At 44.9% G+C, this 21,797-nt stretch overlaps 3 protein-coding genes across 3 annotated transcripts; all 3 read left to right on the top strand.

The window, feature by feature from the left end:
- The first annotated feature begins 322 nt into the window (after positions 1-322).
- LOC122236387 (olfactory receptor-like protein OLF4) lies at positions 323-1,151 on the top strand. The gene is given in 2 exon segments (XM_042977313.1): positions 323-1,096; positions 1,098-1,151. Coding segments are annotated over 2 exon segments (828 nt in total).
- Positions 1,152-9,732: 8,581 nt separating this feature from the next.
- LOC122236386 (olfactory receptor 7A17-like) lies at positions 9,733-10,659 on the top strand. The gene has a single exon (XM_042977312.1). It carries the CDS (start codon positions 9,733-9,735, stop codon positions 10,657-10,659), a length of 927 nt encoding a protein of 308 aa, XP_042833246.1.
- Positions 10,660-19,138: 8,479 nt separating this feature from the next.
- Positions 19,139-19,967, top strand: LOC122236385 (olfactory receptor-like protein OLF4). The gene is given in 2 exon segments (XM_042977311.1): positions 19,139-19,912; positions 19,914-19,967. Coding segments are annotated over 2 exon segments (828 nt in total).
- The last annotated feature ends 1,830 nt before the right edge of the window (positions 19,968-21,797 follow it).

Raw genomic sequence — 21,797 nt, 5'->3', positions numbered from 1 at the left:
GCTCATGGCCTAGACAATGCCTGGGACATATTTGACCCTCACTACATATTCCTCCAATGCAGGAAAGATATTCTTAGTAAAACAGTAAAATACATGACCTCTGCTGGGGAGTGTGGAGAATGAGACCAAAACACCTAATCTGATGTGAAACAGGAGGGAATCTCTTCAAAAGGACAACCCTTTCGGGACAAAAAAGGATAAGGTACTGAAATGAACTTCTTGACTGCACAATACAATTGGTAGCACTTCATCTATGTGGGTAAACTGTTCATATGAAAATTAATGATGTCCTTTGCCTCTTTCTGGGGGTCAGTGCAACCTCATGGAACCAGGAAATATTACACGGATATCAAAATTTCTTCTCCTGGGATTTTCAGAGAGACCAGAACTGCAGCCCCTCATATTTGGGCTTTTCCTCTCCATGTACCTGATCACTGTGTTTGGAAACCTGCTCATCCTCCTGGCCGTCAGCTCTGACTCCCACCTCCACACCCCCATGTACTTCTTCCTGGCCAACCTGTCCTTTGTAGACATCTGCTTCACCTCCACCACCGTCCCGAAGATGCTCTGGAACATCCAGACCCAGACCAAAGTCATAACCTATGAGGACTGTATCACACAAATGAACTTTTTCATAACCTTTGCAGGGATGGACGACTTTCTCCTGAGTGTGATGGCCTATGACAGGTTTGTGGCCATCTGTCACCCTCTGCAATACATGGTCATCATGAACCCCCGGCTCTGTGGACTCCTGGTTCTGGTGTCCTGGGTCACGAGTGTCCTGCATTCCTTGTCACAAACTTCAATGGTGTTGTGGCTGTTCTTCTGTACAGAGGTAGAGATCCCCCACTTTTTCTGTGAACTCAATCAGATGATCCTACTTGCCTGTTCTGACACCTTTCTTGATAACTTGGTGATGTATTTTGCAGCTATGCTGCTGGCTGGAGGTCCCCTTGTTGGGATCCTTTACTCTTACTCCAAGATAGTTTTCTCCATACGTGGGATCTCATCAGCTCAAGGCAAGTATAAAGCGTTTTCTACCTGTGCATCTCACCTGTCGGTTGTCTCCTTATTTTATTGTGCAAGCCTAGGTGTGTACCTTAGCTCTGCTGCTACCCAGAGCTCACGGTCAAGTGCCACAGCCTCGGTGATGTACACGGTGGTCACGCCCATGCTGAACCCCTTCATCTACAGCCTGAGGAACAGAGACATAAAGAGGGCTCTGAAAAGAATCCTTGGGATTCAGTGTTATAAGAACCAATCATCCAAAGGCTGAAGACATGCCCATGATTGAAGGGCTCAAATCCTCAGAGCCAGGAACTGCCAATCTTTGATCAGACTGTGGAAGTAGGATCTACTCCTTCTATTTATTTCTTGGGATTTCCATTTTTTTGATCAACTTCTCTCTACATTTAAGGAACTCACTTCATTAAGCTTCTGCTGTGACTGAAATACAGACAGTTTCTCCTTTGTCTATTTTCAGACGTCCCCAAAGTTTACCCCAACCTTGGGTCACAAATGCCTGAAATTTCTGTATCTCACATGGGACTAGTTGGATTTCTTAAAATTAATTTCATCTCAAATGACTTATACTATGCCGGGTAAATTTCACCTAGATTTCCTGAGATCGATATCATGAATTATACGCTTCATACGGAATAAAGCTACACTTGATCAGTAAGCCATTTCCATCATTTTACTGTCAAGGAGGATACAAAAGCACAGTTTCCACCTTGGGTCTCAGTCTTTTCCTTCACTTCCTTTAGGACTCCACCTGATAATGTGGACTCTAACATTATTCTGTTCAAGCCTCAGACTATTGACACCCTGCTCTGGCTAGGAAAGCCCAAGCACTCACCTGCACCCATGTGCTTGTCCACACTCCCACAGACTTTCCCTGACCACAGCCTATGCCTTGGCTGCACCAGCCTTTGGGTTCTTATTGTGATTGCAGGACACACATCAGCAACATCTATCGGAGAACTCTAATAACCCAGGTTTATTACTCATGTATGCTGGAGGGCACATGGGATGCTCAAAAGCCATTCTGTGAGGTCTCAGAAGAGGAGAAAGGGTCAAGAGGAAGACAGAGAGAGAGAGAGAGAGCCGCAGAGGAATCTGGCTTTCTCAAGGACCATGGCCAGGGTGGGTAGCTGGTGTTGGGTTCACACGTTCTTGGAGAATTGTATTGAGTAGAATGTGTGGGCTGAAGGGGAAAACGTGATTCACTCATTTGGCAGCATCTAGTTTATAAAGGGCTTTCTGAAGAGGTACTTTGTGACTGGTAGTAGCTGAGGGCTTATCTGGTGATTGTGGAACACATCTGACGGTATGTTTATTCAACATGGTTGTGTTCCAAATGGACCCGGGGAAAACACGTCATTTCAGTCCCTTGCACTAAACATGCCCTTATGCCTTGTAAACGGTGTCTTGGTTTTATTCTGTTACTCAGCTCTGCGTCCAGAATTCCTACCATAGTCACTGGGAAAACCTGATTAGCTAATATAGATCTCCCAGTGGAGTGTACTTAGAAAGGCAAGTTCGAATAAATAGATCGACCTGATATGTTCTTCGTATCGGCCTGACCATAAATATGAGGAAGCAAACTTTCGAAACACTCATTTTGTGACACATAAAATATTTCTCTCATTTTTTAAAAAAATCACAGTTCGTGCTATGCACCTATTTATTAAAGCATGGAAGATGGTGTTCACCACTGAGGGAGTTTATTCATCGAGGCACAGGATTGCTTAATGTCTTCTACATTTTATCACTGAATTATCTTCCTGTTTCTGCTTGAAAACTTCTAATGCGACCCGCTCATATGATTCTTTGCATTGTTACACGAAATAGCTTCCTTTTCCTGATATATGTCACAAATCCCGCGGGATGGTGAATGCACAGTATCAGCACCATCTATATAATACATCCTTTCTGCTCTGAAATCTCTTCCACCTGCTTGACCAGAGGACGCTTCACCCAAGAACTGCATGTCCTGCCAGTCATGTGGTTCAGGGTCCCCAGTTCTTCCGCAAAAATGGGCATGTCCTTCAGAGTCACCCAAGCTGACGAGCAGCCTGTTGAATCTGCTGCATAAATCCTTCTTTGCTCTAAAAAAAAAATAACATGTGAAAGGGACTGGAGATTAGGATGTGGGCATATATGATAGTGCCTTATTCTTACTCTAAAGGGTTTTTCATCAGGGTATTATTTTGTTCACTTATAAAAGCAATAAACACAGATTTCACACAGCCTGAGGAATGAGCGAATACACGATCCTTTCACAATTACAGGCACACAAGGACAAGATTTGGTGCAGAAGGCTTCACGCTACCCACATTATCTCTAACACAGGATCATCTTCTTGCTAATCAAACAGTGGTTCACAGACTCAGACCTGCAGTTCAGCCTCACCCAGGAGCTTGGAGAAATGCAGAATCTCTAACATTTTGCTATTGTAGTGGGATCCGTGTGGATTCACGGGCACAGTGAGGTTGGAGACATGCTGGTCCAGCTGGGTTTCTCACTGTTTATGGTGAGACATTTGTGGCAGGATAACAGTATTTTGGGGGTGCTTTCCTGTGGACCCTAGGTGTTTGGCAGGTTCCCTTCAGACTTTGACAGGCATCCCAGAGGAAAATTCATTTCTGGCTGAGAACCACGGCCCCAGAGTTGGAGAACTGGAAGCATCCTGGCACAATCAAACTCAAGGGACACCACATACTCAGATATTAAATTTGGACAGATGACTAGACATCACCAAGCACCATTTATACATCGTAAAATGTAGTTCATAACTATACCTCCTCAGGGATAAGATTTTATAAAGATTAAATCCAAACTCCCTGTGAGATGTTAAGCTCACTTTATAGTACATAACTAGATCTTAATACATCTGTTATATTTAAGGACGATTTTATAACAAGGGACCAAATGACAGCTTTTAACTTCTTATAAAACAAGTGACAGAAAAAGTGTCTTGAAGCCAATCTCTGTGGCACCCAAGTTTTATTATCAGAAGAAGTCATTTCTCTGCTTTATTATTTTTTCTTTTTTTTTAATATATGAAATTTATTGTCAAAATGGTTTCCATACAACACCCAGTGCTCATCCCAACAAGTGCCCTCCTCCCTGCCCATCACCCACTTTCCCCTCTCCCCCAACCCCTACCTACCCTCAGTTTGTTCTCAGTCCTCAAGAGTCTCTTATGGTTTGCCTCCCTCCCTCTAACTCTCTTTTCCCCTTCCCCTCCCCCATGCTCTTCTCTTAAGTTTCTCAAGATCCACCTATGAGTGAAAAAATACGGTATCTGTCTTTCTCTGCTTGACTTCTTTCACTTAGCATAACACTCTCTAGTTCCATCCATGTTGCTGCAAATGGCAGGATTTCATTCCTTCTCATTGCCAAGTAGGATTCCATTGTGTATATAAATGACAACTTCTGTATCCATTTGTCAGTTGATGGATATTTGGGCTCTTTACATAATTTGGCTGTTGCTGAAAGCGCTGCTCGAAACATTGGGGTGCACGTGCCCTTGTGCGCCAGCACTCCCGTGTCCTTGGGTAGATTCCTAGCGGCGCTGTTGAGAACAACAGTAGACACTGGGTTGCCTCGTGGGCTCAGTGGGTTCATCTTCCGTGTCTTGATTGCGGCTTAAGACATGGCCCCATGGTCTGGAACTGAGCCCCCAGATTGCTTCTGCACTGAGCATGGAGACTGCTTGGGATTCTCTCTCTCCCTCTTTCTCTGACTCTCTCTCTCTTAAATAAATAAACATTAAAAAGCTTCTCTCTGTCCCTCTCTCCCTCCCTTCCTCTCCCCCACTCATGCTCTCTCTCTCTCTCCCTCTCTCTCAAAAACAAACAAAGAGACAGACAGACACACAGCACTAGAAATGCTACAGCTGGGTCCCTAGGACAGGCAATGCTTGGAAGGCAAAGAGGACTAATCCCGGAGGGTTCCTTGGTCTTAGAAATGGAGGAAAGTGTGTCTTGGCTGAGATAAGGTGCCAGACGATTTACACATCAGGAAGGGGACGAGTTCAGGGAAAAGGGGAGGAAAAAAAGAACTGCATTCACTTGGTCTCTGACCTAGTCTTTTGGGAACAGAGATTCATTAGGAAAAAGTACTTGTGTCCAGAGCAGTTTTCCACTTGGGAATATGAGATCAGAGGCTGGGGTACCAAGAGGGAAATGAGTCTAATGAGCAGATACAGGGAGCTGTAAATACTCTCTGGTCTCCTGTCAGCCTGTGTGACCTTGGATGGGAAGGGACAAGGTCTCCCTCTGTTCTTCCAAGCCTTAGTTATGGCTGGGGGCCCATGCTTTACTCCGTCCTGCTGTCTCAGCTGACAACAGAGCATTAGTCCCTACCATCTGCAGTCCAGGGAGGCATTCAGACTTGTCACAAGGAGACCTTGTCAGACACCCCAGCCAGGTGAGCCCAACGGCCCGGTGCACCGTGGATGAGAGGGTCAGAAGAATGGAAGCCAAGTTCATTAACCTGTCTTCACCTGAGAGCCAATTCAACTTAGTGCAGGAGGGGTGATTGCTGTGTTCATTTGTTTGTTTGATTAAGTGATGTATTTATTCAGTGGCTGTGTCTGTTTCATAGAGTGGATGCTCACACTTACGTTGATCTTCCATATTCTATTCCTTTAACTTACTATTAAGGCAATGGGAGTTTATTTTACCACCCGGTGTCTCAGGAACCACACAAGTTTATTAGATAATTGCTCTGCCTCATCCGTTTCATTCACTGCCCCCCCAACTCTCTGCCTCACTGTCTGTTGAACAGACTGTTTTATGTTTGTGTAAATCACAGCAGAAATTTGCCATTCCAATATGGAGCCTCAAACTCATTTGTCCATGGGAGGCTTAAGTACTGGCATTTCTGGGAACCATTTCTATACTTTGCAGGGAAAAGATGTCTGATCTGGCCTCCTTGGGTTGTGTCCATTCCCAGCATAACCGGGATGGTGAGGTCTGTGAAGACAGGGAAATACACAACCCAGGAGGCCATGGTGTCTTGTGACTGGTGAAGGGTGAGCAGTCCTCAAAATGTTAGAGAGGGAGGGAGCCAAACCAGAAGAGACTCTTAAAAACTGAGAATAATCTGAGGGTTGATGCAGCCCGGAGGAGGGGGAGGTTGGGTGATGGGTATTGAGGAGAACACCTGTGGGGATGAGCACTGCGTGTTGTATGGAAACCAATTTGACAATGAATTTCATATCTTAAACAAAGGGGGGCCAGGACTCAGAAATCCCAAGATGACGCAATACAGGGGCAAGAACTCAGTCAAGAGAAGGCACCAAGAAGGGGATCTGTGGCAACTCATGGGAAGCCTTGAGACCATGATGTATACAGAGGGAGACGTAGCATGGGCAAGGACAGCCCTGTGCCTTGAGATCACAGTTGTAGCAGAGAGGCCACTTTTCTCCCCACATGTGTGACAGCGTCTGTCATCAGTCTCCATCAGGCTCATTGCCCTTGCAGCACTGGCTTTGCTTTTTGCCTTGAACTTCTGAAACAATACTTTCCTTGGGGCCTTTGTACTGGCCATTCCCTCTGCCAGGTAAAGGCTTCCCACATAATCCTTTCTGTCTTATATGTGTTCTGTGTTACAATGTCACCTGTTTGCAGAATTTGCCTATCAATCACTAAAACAGAATGCCTTATTGGCTCCCTCTTTATTCCTGCTTTTCTTTTCTTCACAGCAGCCCTCACCATCTGAAAAGTTATAGAATTCTCTGGTTTGCTTATATATTTTTTCTCCATGATTCTAGGGATTTACATTCTTCACCACACCCTATGCTCATTGCCTGAAACATGGTCAACACTCAATTTATATTCTTGAATACTTGAAGAATTTCTCAGTGAAATTATAAAATATGTCGTTACTTACAGAAGAAGCTTTTTGACAAAAAAACCCCTACATCAATGTGGCAGAAGGAATCCCTTAATGGGGGCCATATCTATACACAACATATTTAAATGAATATCTGGGGGCGCCTGGGTGGTTCAGTCGTAGAAGCGAACAACTCTTGATTTCGGCTCAGGTCTCCACCATAAGCCAACAATTTGGAGATCCAAGGGATCTAATCCAGACTGATTGCTTAGTCTTAGACTGTGGGAAAATGTTAAAATCAGGGTTGGGATTAGGTGCTGGGATATTTGAACTCTGGGAGCAACAGAACTCACAAGGTAGGAGTAATCAACACAGGGGTCACGCAGTTATGACCTGGTCTATTGGGAACACAGAAACTCCAGGAAATCTTTCTTTGTGTCCAGACCAGTGTCCCCCAGGGAAATCATGTGCTGCAGGTTGGACAAGCAGGAGGGAAACATGCCTCATGAACAGACAAAGGAAACTATAAATGTCTCCTCTGTGCAGTCCCTCCCCCTGTGCCACCGGGGGCGATGGGACCTGATTGTTGCTTCTAGAGTCCGAAGCTTGGCTGGATGACTCATGCTAGCCTCCTTCCCACCATCTTCTGCAGGGAGAGGGTTTAGTTGCCACCGATAGCCATCCAGGAGGAATTCAGACAGCCACATGGGCACGTCACAGTCAGAGCTCCCAGCCACGTGATTCCGGGTGCCCAGCAGGTCCAGCAGGAAAGGGTCAGAGAGAATCAATGCCAGGTGCATTCACTTGAGGTCACCACACAGCCACCAGCCTAGCCCAGAACCTGGAGATCTCTATGGTCATGTGCTTGGCTGACCATGCCTTCCTGAAAAACCACAGTGGACAAGGTCAGAGAAGCCTCTGTTCCTTTGGTACTTGCCTTATATGGCAGAGTCATAGTAGAATGAATTAAGTGTGTAGTGTAAGAGCCTCAGGCAGAAATCTTATGAAGACGGTGATTCAGAGCCTAGACTGACTGTCACGGTGTGTGCAGAATTCTGTAGAGCAAGGTCTGAACAAACCTTTGGGTGTTGTGCAAACCAGAAACAGGACCAGAGTGTGCCCACTACCCTTGTCAAGAGAGAGGTCACAATGCAAAGGCCAGGAAAAACAAAGAAAAGATGCCACATCTGAAAAGTGAAAGGGACTTATCCACCTTCTCTAAGATCACAGGATATCCAATGGGTCAAAGAAATATGAACCAGGCACAGAAAAAAACCCCAAGTGTCCTACTGCTTCATTATAACCTGCCCAACTTTTGCTGTGCTTTGCATATTTCCTGTGCCGAAGGGTTGATTTATTCCCTTAGCACACTTTTCTCTTAGAGCATTCAGTCTGTAAGGCGATCCACATGCTGAACAACCCACTAATTTTGTCTTCTGACCACATTTAATTTTGCTCCTTATTATTTTTGCTGGGCATCAAGGAGGTAACAAGACTTGGAATGTTGTCAGACCTCAGGATGTTCTTTCTTCTTCACGGCCCCTCAGGTTTCAGTGACCATATGAACCATGAAATCTTTTGTGCCACTTCAATTTCATTTCACTCTTGCGCCTCTCTCTCTCTCTCTCTCTCTCTCTCTCTCTCTGTGTGTGTGTGTGTGTTTCTCTGATTTTGAGCAGATGGTTTGTTTTTCTGTAAATGCAGGACAGAAAATAAGCATGCCAGTTTGACCTGTCAATTGTATTTGTCCATAAGAAACTCAATCATTGCAATTCAGGTACCATTTTTACATCGTTTGTGAGGAATGATAATGGATCTGGCCATATTGGTTTATAGCCACTCTGAGCTTAATTATTGGGGCTGGAGGTGAGAACTCATGGAAGAACATAGCTCAGGGAGTGATGATTTGCTGTGTGTGTGTGTGTGTGTGTGTGTGTGTGTGTGTGTATCTTGTCTTGTGGATGGGGATCCGTTTCCAGAGCAGGGGTGCCTTAGCTAATATATTCTAAGTTGACTCTAATAATACAGAAGCCAGCACTCAATCAGCACAGGGTATTCAGGAGGGCTCCTTGTCAGTGTACAGGAGGCTTTCCAGATAGATTCTAAAATATAAGCAGTATATAGTGTGGGTGAGTGACTCCTGTCCCTCTAAAGGGAACCGGTAATGAGGCCATCCATTTCTTTGAAATTACCTGACACCATCTCTGATTTCTCTCCTGTTTACTCCTCATCACACAACGCTTCCTATTTTGGACCCCAATAGCTCCAAGTAGTATGATCCTCAGGGTCTTAGCAGAGGCCATTCCCTCAGCCAGCACACACTTCCCCAGAAATGCTTGCAGATCCTGCCCTCCTTTCACTGAAGTCTCTGTTCAAATGTCACCTGTTACGGGTCTTGACCAAATACCATTACAGAACATCACTCGTATCCACACTCTCCTTTATATCTACTTTTGTTCTCTTCATAGCAATTTGACACCCTCTAATGTCTTATTAGTATTTTTATTTGTTTCTATTCATTCTCCGTCATTGTATGATACTTGCGTTTGGTTTTCCAGTATCCCATGCTCATTGCCTACACAATGCCTGGAATATGTTTGACAATCAGCACATATTCCTCCCATGCAGGAAAGAGATTCTTAGTAAAACAGTAAAATGCATGACCTCTGCTGGGGAGTGTGGAGAATGAGACCAAAACACCTAATCTGAGATGAAACAGGAGGGAGTCTCTTCAGAAGGACAATCCTTTGGGGTCAAAAAGGACAAGACACCGAAATGAACTTCTTGACTGCACAATATAAATGGTAGCATTTCAACTATGTGAGTAAACTGTTCATGTGAAAATTAGTGATGTCCTTTGCCTCTTTCTAGGGTCAGTGCAACCTCATGGAACCAGGAAATATTACACGGATATCAAAATTTCTTCTCCTGGGATTTTCAGAGAGACCAGAACTGCAGCCCCTCATATTTGGGCTTTTCCTCTCCATGTACCTGATCACTGTGTTTGGAAACCTGCTCATCCTCCTGGCCTTCAGCTCTGACTCCCACCTCCACACCCCCATGTACTTCTTCCTGGCCAACCTGTCCTTTATAGACTTCTGCTTCACCTCCACCACCGTCCCGAAGATGCTCTGGAACCTCCAGACCCAGACCAAAGTCATAACCTATGCAGGCTGCATCACACAAATGAACTTTTTCATAACCTTTGCAGGGATGGACGACTTTCTCCTGAGTGTGATGGCCTATGACAGGTTTGTGGCCATCTGTCACCCACTGCAATACACGGTCATCATGAACCCCCGGCTCTGTGGACTCCTGGTTCTGGTGTCCTGGATCGTATGTGTCCTGCATTCCTTGGTACACACCTTAATGGTGTTGGGGCTGTCCTTCTGTACAGAGGTAGAGATCCCCCACTTTTTCTGTGAACTCAATCAGATGATCCAACTTGCCTGTTCTGACACCTTTCTTAATAACGTGGTGATGTACCTTGCAGCTATGCTGCTGGGTGGTGGTCTGCTTGTCTGGATCCTTTACTCTTATTCTAAGATAGTTTCCTCCATATGTGGGATCTCATCAGCTCAGGGCAAGTATAAAGCGTTTTCTACCTGTGCATCTCACCTGTCGGTTGTCTCCTTATTTTGTTGTGCAAGCCTAGGTGTGTACCTCAGCTCTGCTGCTACCCAGAGCTCACGGTCAAGTGCTACAGCCTCGGTGATGTACACAGTGGTCACGCCCATGATGAACCCCTTCATCTACAGCCTGAGGAACAGAGACATAAAGAGTGCTCTGAAAAGAATCCTTGGGATCCAGTGATATAAGAACCAATCATTCAAAGGCTGAAGACATGACCATGATTGAAGGGCTCAAATCCTCAGAGCCAGGAACTGCCAATCTTTGATCAGACTGTGAAAGTAGGATCTACTCCTTCTATTTCTTTCTTGGCATTTCCACTTGTTTGATCAACTTCTCTCTACATTTAAGGAATTCACTTCATTAAGCTTCTGCTGTGACTGAAATACAGACGGTTTCTCCTTTGTCTATTTTCAGGTGTCCCCAAAGTTTACCCCAACATTGGGTCACAAATGCCTGAAATTTCTGTATCTCACATGGGACTAGTTGGATTTCTTAAAATTAATTACATCTCAAATGACTTATACCATGCCAGGTAAATTTCCCCTAGATTTCCTGAGATCATTATCATGAATTATACGCTTCATACGGAATAAAGCTACACTTGATCAGTAAGCCATTTCCATCATTTTACTGTCAAGGAGAATACAAAAGCACAGTTTCCACCTTGAGTCTCAGTCTTTTCCTTCGATTCCTTTAGGACTCCACCTGATGATGTGGACTCTAACATTGTTCCGTTTAAACCTCAGGCTTTTAACACCCCGCTCTAGCTAGGAATGCCCAAGGACTCACCTGCGCCCATGTGCTTTCCACACTCCCACAGTCCTTTCCCTGACCACAGCCTATGCCTTGACTGCACCAGCCCTTGGGTTCTCATTGTGATTGCAGGACACACGTCAGCAACATCTATCGGAGAACTCTAATAACCCCAGGTTTATTACTCATGTATGCTGGAGGGCACATGGGATGGTCAAAAGCCATTCTGGGAGGTGTCAGAAGGGGAGAGAGGGTCAAGAGGAAGAGAGAGAGAGAGGAAGCTGTTGAGGGATCTGGCTTTCTCAAAGACCACGGCCAGGGTGGGTAGCTGGTGTTGGGCTCACACGTTCTTGGAGAATTGTATTGAGTAGAATGTGTGTACTGAAGGGGAAAAGCCGATTCACTCATGTGTCAGTCTCTAGTTTATAAAGGGCTTCCTCAAGCGGTACTTCATGACTGGGGGTAGCCGAGGGCTTATCTGGTGATTGTGGAACACATCTGATGATATGTTTATTCAACATGGTTGTGTTCGAAATGGACCCGGGGAAAATAAGTCATTTCAGTCACTTGCGCTAAACATGCCCTTATGCTTTGTAAGCGGTCTCTTGGTTGTATTCTGTTACTCAGTTCTGGGTCCAGAATTCCTACCATAGTCACTGGGAAAACCTGATTAGCTAATCTAGATCTCCCAGTGGAGTGTACTTGGAAAGGCAAATTTGAATAAACAGTTCGACCTGATAAGTTCTCCGTATCGGCCTGACTGTAAATATGAGGAGGCAAACATTCGAAACACTCATTTCGTGACACACAAAATATTTCTCTCATTTTTAAGAAAAATCACAGTTCGTGCTATGCACCTATTTATTAAAGCATGGAAGATGGTGTTCACCACTGAGGGAGTTTGTTCATCGAGGCGCAGGATTGCTTAGTGTCTTCTACGTTTTATCCCTGAATTATCTTCCTGTTTCTGCATGAAAACTTCTAATGTGATCTGCTCATATGATTCTTTGCATTGTTACGTGAAATAGCTTCCTTTTCCTGATATATGTCACAAATCCCATGGGATGGCGAATGCACAGTATCAGCACCATCTATATAATACATCCTTTCTGCTCTGAAATCTCTTCCACCTGCTTGACCAGAAGACGGTTCACCCAAGAACTGCATGTCCTGCTGGGGTGTGGTTCAGGGTCCCCAGTTCTTCCGCACAAATGGGCACGTCCTTCAAATCGCCCAAGCTGACGAGCAGCCCTGTTCATTCTGCTGCATAAATCCCTCTTTGTTCTAAAAAAAATAATAACATGTTAAAGGAACTGGAGATTAGGATGTGGGCATATCTGATGGTGCCTTATTCTCCTTAGTGTAAAGGCTTGTTCATCAGGGTATTATTTTGGTCACTTATAAAAGCAATAAACACAGATCTCACACAGCCTGAAGAATGAGCGAATACACGATCCTTTCACAATTACAGGCACTCAAGGACAAGATTTGGTGCAGAAGCCTTCATGCTACCCACACTTATCTCTAACACAGGATCATCTTCTTGCTAATCAAACAGTGGTCCGCAGACTCGGACCTGCACTTCAGCTCACCCAGGAGCTTGGAGAAATGCAGAATCTCTAAGATTTTGCACTGGTAGTGGGATCCGTGTGGATTCATGGGCACAGTGAGGTTGGAGACATGCTGGTCCAGCTGGGTTTCTCACCGTTTATGGTGGACATTGGCGGCAGGATAACAGGAATTTGGGGGTGCTTTCCTGGGGACTGTATGTGTTTGGCAGCTTCCCTTCAGACTTTGACAGACGTCCCAGGGGAAAATTCACTTCTGGCTGAGAACCACGGCCACAGAGTTTGAGAACCAGAAGCATCCTGACAGAGTCAAACTCAAGGGACACCACATACTCAGATATTCAATTTGGACAGATACTAGACATCATCAAGCACCGTTTATACATCGTAAATTGTAGTTCATAATCTCAGGGATAAGATTTTATAAAGATTAAATCCAAACTCCCTGTGAGATGTTAAGCTCACCTTATAGTACATAACTAGATCTTAATACATCTGTTATATTTAAGGACGATTTTATAACAAGGGACCAAATGACAGCTTTTAATGTCTTATAAAACAAGTGACAAAAAGTGTCTTGAAGCCAATCTCTGTGGCACCCAAGTTTTATTTTGAGAAGTCATTTCTCTGCCTTATTATTTTTTCTTTTTTTTAATATATGAAATTTATTGTCAAAATGGTTTCCATACAACACCCAGTGCTCATCCCAGCAAGTGCCTTCTTCAATGCGCATCCCCCTCTCTCCCCTCTCCCCCCCCCACCTACCCTCAGTTTGTTCTCATTCCTCAATAGTCTCTTATGGTTTGCCTCCCTCCCTCTAACTCTCTTTTCCCCTTCCCCTCCCCCATGCTCTTCTCTTAAGTTTCTCAAGATCCACCTATGAGTGAAAACATATGGTATCTGTCTCTGCCTGACTTCTTTCACTTAGCATAACACTCTCTAGTTCCATCAAGTTGCTGCAAATGGCACGATTTCATTCTTCCTCATTGCCAAGTAGGATTCCATTGTGTATATAAACCACAACTTCTGTATCCATTTGTCAGTTGATGGACATTTAGGCTCTTTACATAATTTGGCTGTTGCTGAAAGCGCTGCTCTAAACATTGGGATGCACGTGCCCCTGTGCGTCAGCACTCCCGTGTCTTTGGGTAGATTCCTAGCGGCGTTGTTCAGAACAACAGTAGACATTGGGTCGCCTCCTGGGCTCAGTGGGTTCATCTTCCGTGTCTTGATTGTGGCTTAGGACATGACCCCATGGTCTGGAACTGAGCCCCCAGATTGCTTCTGCAGTGAGCATGGAGACTGCTTGGGATTCTCTCTCTCCCTCTTTCTCTGCCTCTCTCTCTTAAAATAAATAAATAAACATTAAAAAAGCATCTCTCTGTCCTTCTCTCCCACCTTCCTCTCCCCCACTCATGCTCTCTCTCTCCCTCTCTCTCAAAAACAAACAAAGAGACAGACACACAGCACTAGAAATGCTACAGCTGGGTCCCTAGGATAGGCAATGCTTGGAAGGCAAAGAGGACTAATCCCGGAGGGTTCCTTGGTGTTAGACTTGGAAAGTGTGTCTCGGCTGAGATAAGGTGCCAGATGATTTACACATCAGGAAGGGGACAAGTTCAGGGAAAAGGGGAGGAAAAAAAGAACTGCATTCACTTGGTCTCTGACCTAGTCTTTTGGGAACTGAGATTCATTAGGAAAAAATACTTGTGTCCAGAGCAGTTTTCCACTTGGGAATATGAGATCAGAGGCTGGGGTACCAAGAGGGAAATGAGCTAATGGGCGGATACAGGGAGCTGTAAATACTCTCTGGTCTCCTGTCAGCCTGTGTGAACTTGGATGGGAAGGGACAAGGTCTCCCTCTGTTCTTCCAGGCCCTAATTATGGCTGGGGGCCCATGCTTTACTCCGTCCTGCTGTCTCAGCTGAGAACAGAGCATTAGTCCCTACTATCTGCAGTCCAGGGAGGCATTCAGACTTGTCACAAGGAGACCTTGTCAGACACCCTAGCCAGGTGAGCCCAGTGGCCCGGTGCGCCGTGGATGAGAGGGTCAGAAGAATGGAAGCCAAGTTCATTAATCTGTCTTGGCCTGAGAGCCCATTCAACTTAGTGCAGGAGGGGTGATCGCTGTGTTCATTTGTTTGTTTGATTAAGTGATGTATTTATTCAGTGGCTGTGTCAGTTTCACAGAGGGGATGCTCACACTTTCGTTGATCTTCCATATTCTATTCCTTTAACTTACTATTAAGGCAATGGCAGTTTATTTTACCTCCCAGTGTCTCAGGAACCACACAAGTTTATTAGATAATTGCTCTGACTTACCCGTTTCATTCACTGCCCCCCGCCCCGACTCTCTGCCTCGCTGTCTGTTGAACAGACTGTTTTATGTTTGTGTAAATCACAGCAGAAATTTGCCATTCCAATATGGAGCCTCAAATTCATTTGTCCATGGGAAGCTTAAGTACTGGCATTTCTGGGAACCATTTCTATACTTTGCAGGGAAAAGATGTCTGATCTGGCCTCCTTGGGTTGTGTCCATTCCCAGCATAACTGGGATGGTGAGGTCTGTAAAGGCAGGAAAATACACAACCCAGGAGGCCATGGTGTCTTGTGACTGGTGAAGGGTGAGCAGTCCTCAAAAAGTTAGAGAGGGAGGGAGCCAGACCAGAAGAGATTCTTAAAAACTGAGAACAATCTGAGGGTTGATGGGGGCGGGAGGAGGGAGAGGTTGGGTGATGGGTATTGAGGAGAACACCTGTGGGGATGAGCACTGGGTGTTGTATGGAAACCAATTTGACAATGAATTTCATATTTTAAAAAAAGGGGGGCCAGGACTCAGAAATCCCAAGATGACGCAATACAGGGGCCAGAACTCAGTCAAGAGAATGCACCAAGAAGGGGATCTGTGGCAACTCATGGGAAGCCTTGAGACCATGATGTATACAGAGGGAGACGTAGCATGGGCAAGGACAGCCCTGTGCCTTGAGATCACAGTTGTAGCAGAGAGGCCACTTTTCTCCCCACATGTGTGACAGCGTCTGTCATCAGTCTCCATCAGGCTCATTGCCCTTGCAGCACTGGCTTTGCTTTTTGCCTTGAACTTCTGAAACAATACTTTCCTTGGGGCCTTTGTACTGGCCATTCCCTCTGCCAGGTAGAACTTCCCACATAATCCTTTCTGTCTTATATGAGTTCTGTTTTCCAATGTCACCTCATTTGCAGAATTTGCCTAAATACCCACCAAAATAGAATGCCCTATTGGCTCCCTCCTTTATTCCTGCTTTTCTTTTCTTCACAGCAGCCCTCACCATCTGAAAAGTTATAGAATTATCTTGTTTGCTTATATACTTTTTCTCCATGTTTCTAGGGATTTTCGTTCTTCACCACACCCTATACTCATTGCCTGAAACATGGTCAACACTCAATTTATATTCTTGAATACTTAAAGAATTTCTCAGTGAAATTATAAAATATGTCGTTACTTACAGAAGAAGCTTTTTGACAAAAAAAAACCCTACATCAATGTGGCAGAAGGAATCCCTTAATGGGGGCCATATCTATACACAACATATTAAATGAATATCTGGGGGCACCTGGTGGTTCAGTCGTATAAGCGAACAACTTTTGATTTCGGCTCAGGTCTCCACCATAAGCCAACATTTTGGAGATCCAAGGGATCTCCTCCAGACTGATTGCTTAGTCCTAGATTTTGGGGAAATGTTAAAATCAGGGTTGGGATTAGGTGCTGGGATATTTGAACTCTGGGAGGGACAGAACTCACAAGGTAGGAGTAATCAACACAGGGGTCACGCAGTTATGACCTGGTCTATTGGGAACACAGAAACTCCAGGAAATCTTTCTTTGTGTCCAGACCAGTGTCCCCCAGGGAAATCATGTGCTGCAGGTTGGACAAGCAGGAGGGAAACATGCCCCATGAACAGACAAAGGAAACTATAAATGTCTCCTCTGTGCAGTCCCTCCCCCTGTGCCACCGGGGGTGATGGGACCTGATTGTTGCTTCTAGAGTCCGAAACTTGGCTGGATGACTCATGCTAGCCTCCTTCCCACCATCTTCTGCAGGGAGAGGGTTTAGTTGCCACCGATAGCCATCCAGGAGGAATTCAGACAGCCACATGGACACCTCTCCCTCAGAGCTCCCAGCCACGTGATTCCGGGTGCCCAGCAGGTCCAGCAGGAAAGGGTCAGAGAGAATCAATGCCAGGTGCATTCACTTGAGGTCACCACACAGCCACCAGCCTAGCCCAGAACCTGGAGATCTCTATGGTCATGTGCTTGGCTGACCATGCCTTCCTGAAAAACCACAGTGGACAAGGTCAGAGAAGCCTCTGTTCCTTTGGTACTTGCCTTATATGGCAGAGTCATAGTAGAATGAAATAAGTGTGTGGTGTAAGAGCCTCAGGCAGAAATCTTATGAAGACGGTGATTCAGAGCCTAGACTGACTGTCACGGTGGGTGCAGAAATCTGTAGAGCAAGGTCTGAACAAACCTTTGGGTGTTGTGCAAACCAGAAACAGGACCAGAGTGTGCCCACTACCCTTGTCAAGAGAGAGGTCACAACGCAAAGGCCAGGAAAAACAAAGAAAAGATGCCACATCTGAAACGTGAAAGGGACTTATCCACCTTCTCTAAGATCACAGGACATCCAATGGGTCAAAGAAATATGAACCAGGCACAGAAAAAAACCCCAAGTGTCCTACTGCTTCATTATAACCTGCCCAACTTTTGCTGTGCTTTGCATATTTCCTGTGCCGAAGGGTTGATTTATTCCCTTAGCACACTTTTCTCTTAGAGCATTCAGTCTGTAAGGCGATCCACATGCTGAACAACCCACTAATTTTGTCTTCTGACCACATTTAATTTTGCTCCTTATTATTTTTGCTGGGCATCAAGGAGGTAACAAGACTTGGAATGTTGTCAGACCTCAGGATGCTCTTTCTTCTTCACGGCCCCTCAGGTTTCAGTGACCATATGAACCATGAAATCTTTTGTGCCACTTCAATTTCATTTCACTCTTGCGCCTCTCTCTCTCTCTCTCTCTCTCTCTCTCTCTCTCTCTCTCTGTGTGTGTGTGTGTGTGTGTGTGTATGTGTGTTTCTCTGATTTTGAGCAGACAGTTTGTTTTTCTTTAAATGCAGGACAGAAAATAAGCATGCCAGTTTGACCTGTCAATTGTATTTGTCCATAAGAAACTCAATCATTGCAATTCAGGTACCATTTTTACATCGTTTGTGAGGAATGATAATGGATCTGGCCATATTGGTTTATAGCCACTCTGAGCTTAATTATTGGGGCTGGAGGTGAGAACTCATGGAAGAACATAGCTCAGGGAGTGATGATTTGCTGTGTGTGTGTGTGTGTGTGTGTGTGTGTGTGTGTGTGTCTTGTCTTGTGGATGGGGATCCGTTTCCAGAGCAGGGGTGCCTTAGCTAATATATTCTAAGTTGACTCTAATAATACAGAAGCCAGCACTCAATCAGCACAGGGTATTCAGGAGGGCTCCTTGTCAGTGTACAGGAGGCTTTCCAGATAGATTCTAAAATATAAGCAGTATATAGTGTGGGTGAGTGACTCCTGTCCCTCTAAAGGGAACCGGTAATGAGGCCATCCATTTCTTTGAAATTACCTGACACCATCTCTGATTTCTCTCCTGTTTACTCCTCATCACACAACGCTTCCTATTTTGGACCCCAATAGCTCCAAGTAGTATGATCCTCAGGGTCTTAGCAGAGGCCATTCCCTCAGCCAGCACACACTTCCCCAGAACTGCTTGCAGATCCTGCCCTCCTTTCACTGAAGTCTCTGTTCAAATGTCACCTGTTACGGGTCTTGACCAAGTACCATTACAGAACATCACTCGTATCCACACTCTCCTTTATATCTACTTTTGTTCTCTTCATAGCACTTTGACACCCTCTAATGTCTTATTAGTATTTTTATTTGTTTCTATTCATTCTCCGTCATTGGATGATACTTGCGTTTGGTTTTTCAGTATCCCATGCTCATTGCCTACACAATGCCTGGAATATGTTTGACAATCAGCACATATTCCTCCCATGCAGGAAAGAGATTCTTAGTAAAACAGTAAAATGCATGACCTCTGCTGGGGAGTGTGGAGAATGAGACCAAAACACCTAATCTGAGATGAAACAGGAGGGAGTCTCTTCAGAAGGACAATCCTTTGGGGTCAAAAAGGACAAGACACCGAAATGAACTTCTTGACTGCACAATATAAATGGTAGCATTTCAACTATGTGAGTAAACTGTTCATGTGAAAATTAGTGATGTCCTTTGCCTCTTTCTAGGGTCAGTGCAACCTCATGGAACCAGGAAATATTACACGGATATCAAAATTTCTTCTCCTGGGATTTTCAGAGAGACCAGAACTGCAGCCCCTCATATTTGGGCTTTTCCTCTCCATGTACCTGATCACTGTGTTTGGAAACCTGCTCATCCTCCTGGCCATTAGCTCTGACTCCCACCTCCACACCCCCATGTACTTCTTCCTGGCCAACCTGTCCTTTATAGACTTCTGCTTCACCTCCACCACCGTCCCGAAGATGCTCTGGAACCTCCAGACCCAGACCAAAGTCATAACCTATGCAGGCTGCATCACACAAATGAACTTTTTCATAACCTTTGCAGGGATGGACGACTTTCTCCTGAGTGTGATGGCCTATGACAGGTTTGTGGCCATCTGTCACCCACTGCACTACATGGTCATCATGAACCCCCGGCTCTCTGGACTCCTGGTTCTGGTGTCCTGGATCATATGTGTCCTGCATTCCTTGCTACACACCTTAATGGTGTTGGGGCTGTCCTTCTGTACAGAGGTAGAGATCCCCCACTTTTTCTGTGAACTCAATCAGATGATCCAACTTGCCTGTTCTGACACCTTTCTTAATAACGTGGTGATGTACCTTGCAGCTATGCTGCTGGGTGGAGGTCCCCTTGCTGGGATCCTTTACTCTTATTCTAAGATAGTTTCCTCCATATGTGGGATCTCATCTGCTCAGGGCAAGTATAAAGCGTTTTCTACCTGTGCATCTCACCTGTTGGTTGTCTCCTTATTTTATTGTGCAAGCCTAGGTGTGTACCTCAGCTCTGCTGTTACCCAGAGCTCCCACTCAAGTGCCACAGCCTCGGTGATGTACACAGTGGTCACGCCCATGCTGAACCCCTTCATCTACAGCCTGAGGAACAGAGACATAAAGAGGGCTCTGAAAAGAATCCTTGGGATTCAGTGTTATAAGAACCAATCATCCAAAGGCTGAAGACATGCCCATGATTGAAGGGCTCAAATCCTCAGAGCCAGGAACTGCCAATCTTTGATCAGACTGTGGAAGTAGAATCTACCCCTTTGGTTTATTTCTTGGCATTTCCATTTGTTTGATCAACTTCTCTCTACATTTAAGGAACTCACTTCATTAAGCTTCTGCTGTGACTGAAATACAGATAGTTTCTCCTTTGTCTATTTTCAGACGTCCCCAAATATTACCCCAATCTTGGGTCACAAATGCCTAAAATCTCTGTATCTCACATGGGACTAGTTGGATTTCTTAAAAATATTTAAATCTCAAATGACTTATACCATGTCGGGTAAATTTCCACTAGATTTCCTGAGATCATTATCATGAATTATACGCTTCAGACGGAATAAAGCTACATTGATCAGTAAGCCATTTCCATCATTTTACTGTCAAGGAGAATACAAAAGCACAGTTTCCACCTTGAGTCTCAGTCTTTTCCTTCGCTTCCTTTAGGACTCCACCTGATGATGTGGACTCTAACATTGTTCCGTTTAAGCCTCAAGCTATTGACACACCGCTCTGGCTAGGAATGCCCAAGGACTCACCTGCGCCCATGTGCTTTCCAGACTCCCACAGACCTTTCCCGTACCACAGCCTATGCTGTGGCTGCACCAGCCCTTGGGTTCTTATTGTGATTGCAGGACACATGTCAGCAACATCTATCAGAGAACTCCAGTAACCCCAGGTTTATTACTCATGTATGCTGGAGGGCACATGGGATGGTCAAAAGCCATTCTGGGAGGTGTCAGAAAGGGAGAGAGGGTCAAGAGGAAGCGAGAGAGAGAGAGAGAGAGCCACTGAGAGATCTGGATTTATGAAGGACCATGGCCAGGGTGGGTAGCTGGTGTTGGGTTCACACGTTCTTGAAGAATTGTACTGAATAGAATGTGTGTGCTGAAGGGGAAAACCTGATTCACTCATGTGGCAGTCTCTAGTTTATAAAGCACTTTCTGAAGAGGTACTTCATGACTGGGTGTAGCTGAGGGCTTATCTGGTGATTGTGGAACACATCTGACGATATGTTTATTCAACATGGTTGTGTTCAAAATGGACCCAGGGAAAATATGTCATTTCAGTCCCTTGGGCTAAACATGCCCTTATGCTTTGTCAGCGGTCTCTTGGTTTTATTCTGTTACTCAGCTCAGGGTCCAGAAATACTACCATAGTCACTGGGAAAACCCAATTAGCTAATCTAGATCTCCTAGTGGAGTGTACTTTGAAAGGCAAATTTGAATACATAGATCGACTTGATATGTTCTTCGTATCGGCCTGACCATAAATATGAGGAGGCAAACTTTGAAACACTCATTTTGTGACACACAAAATATTTCTCTCATTTTTTAAAAAATCACAGTTCGTGCTATGCACCTATTTATTAAAGCAAGGAAGATGGTGTTCACCACTGAGGGAGTTTGTTCATCGAGGCGCAGGATTGCTTAGTGTCTTCTTCATTTTATCACTGAATTATTTTCCTGTTTCTGCTTGAAAACTTCTAATGCGATCCGCTCATGTAATTCTTTCCGTTGTTACACGAAATAGCTTCCTTTTCCTGATATATGTCACAAGTTCACGGGATGGCGAATGCACGGTATCAGCAACATGTATATAATACGTCCTTTCTGCTGTGAAATCTCTTCCACCTGCTTGACCAGAGGACGCTTCACCCAAG

Source organism: Panthera tigris, chromosome A2, assembly GCF_018350195.1.
Source record: "Panthera tigris isolate Pti1 chromosome A2, P.tigris_Pti1_mat1.1, whole genome shotgun sequence".
Classification (NCBI taxonomy): domain Eukaryota; kingdom Metazoa; phylum Chordata; class Mammalia; order Carnivora; family Felidae; genus Panthera; species Panthera tigris.
This window is presented reverse-complemented; position numbering and strand designations above follow the sequence as displayed.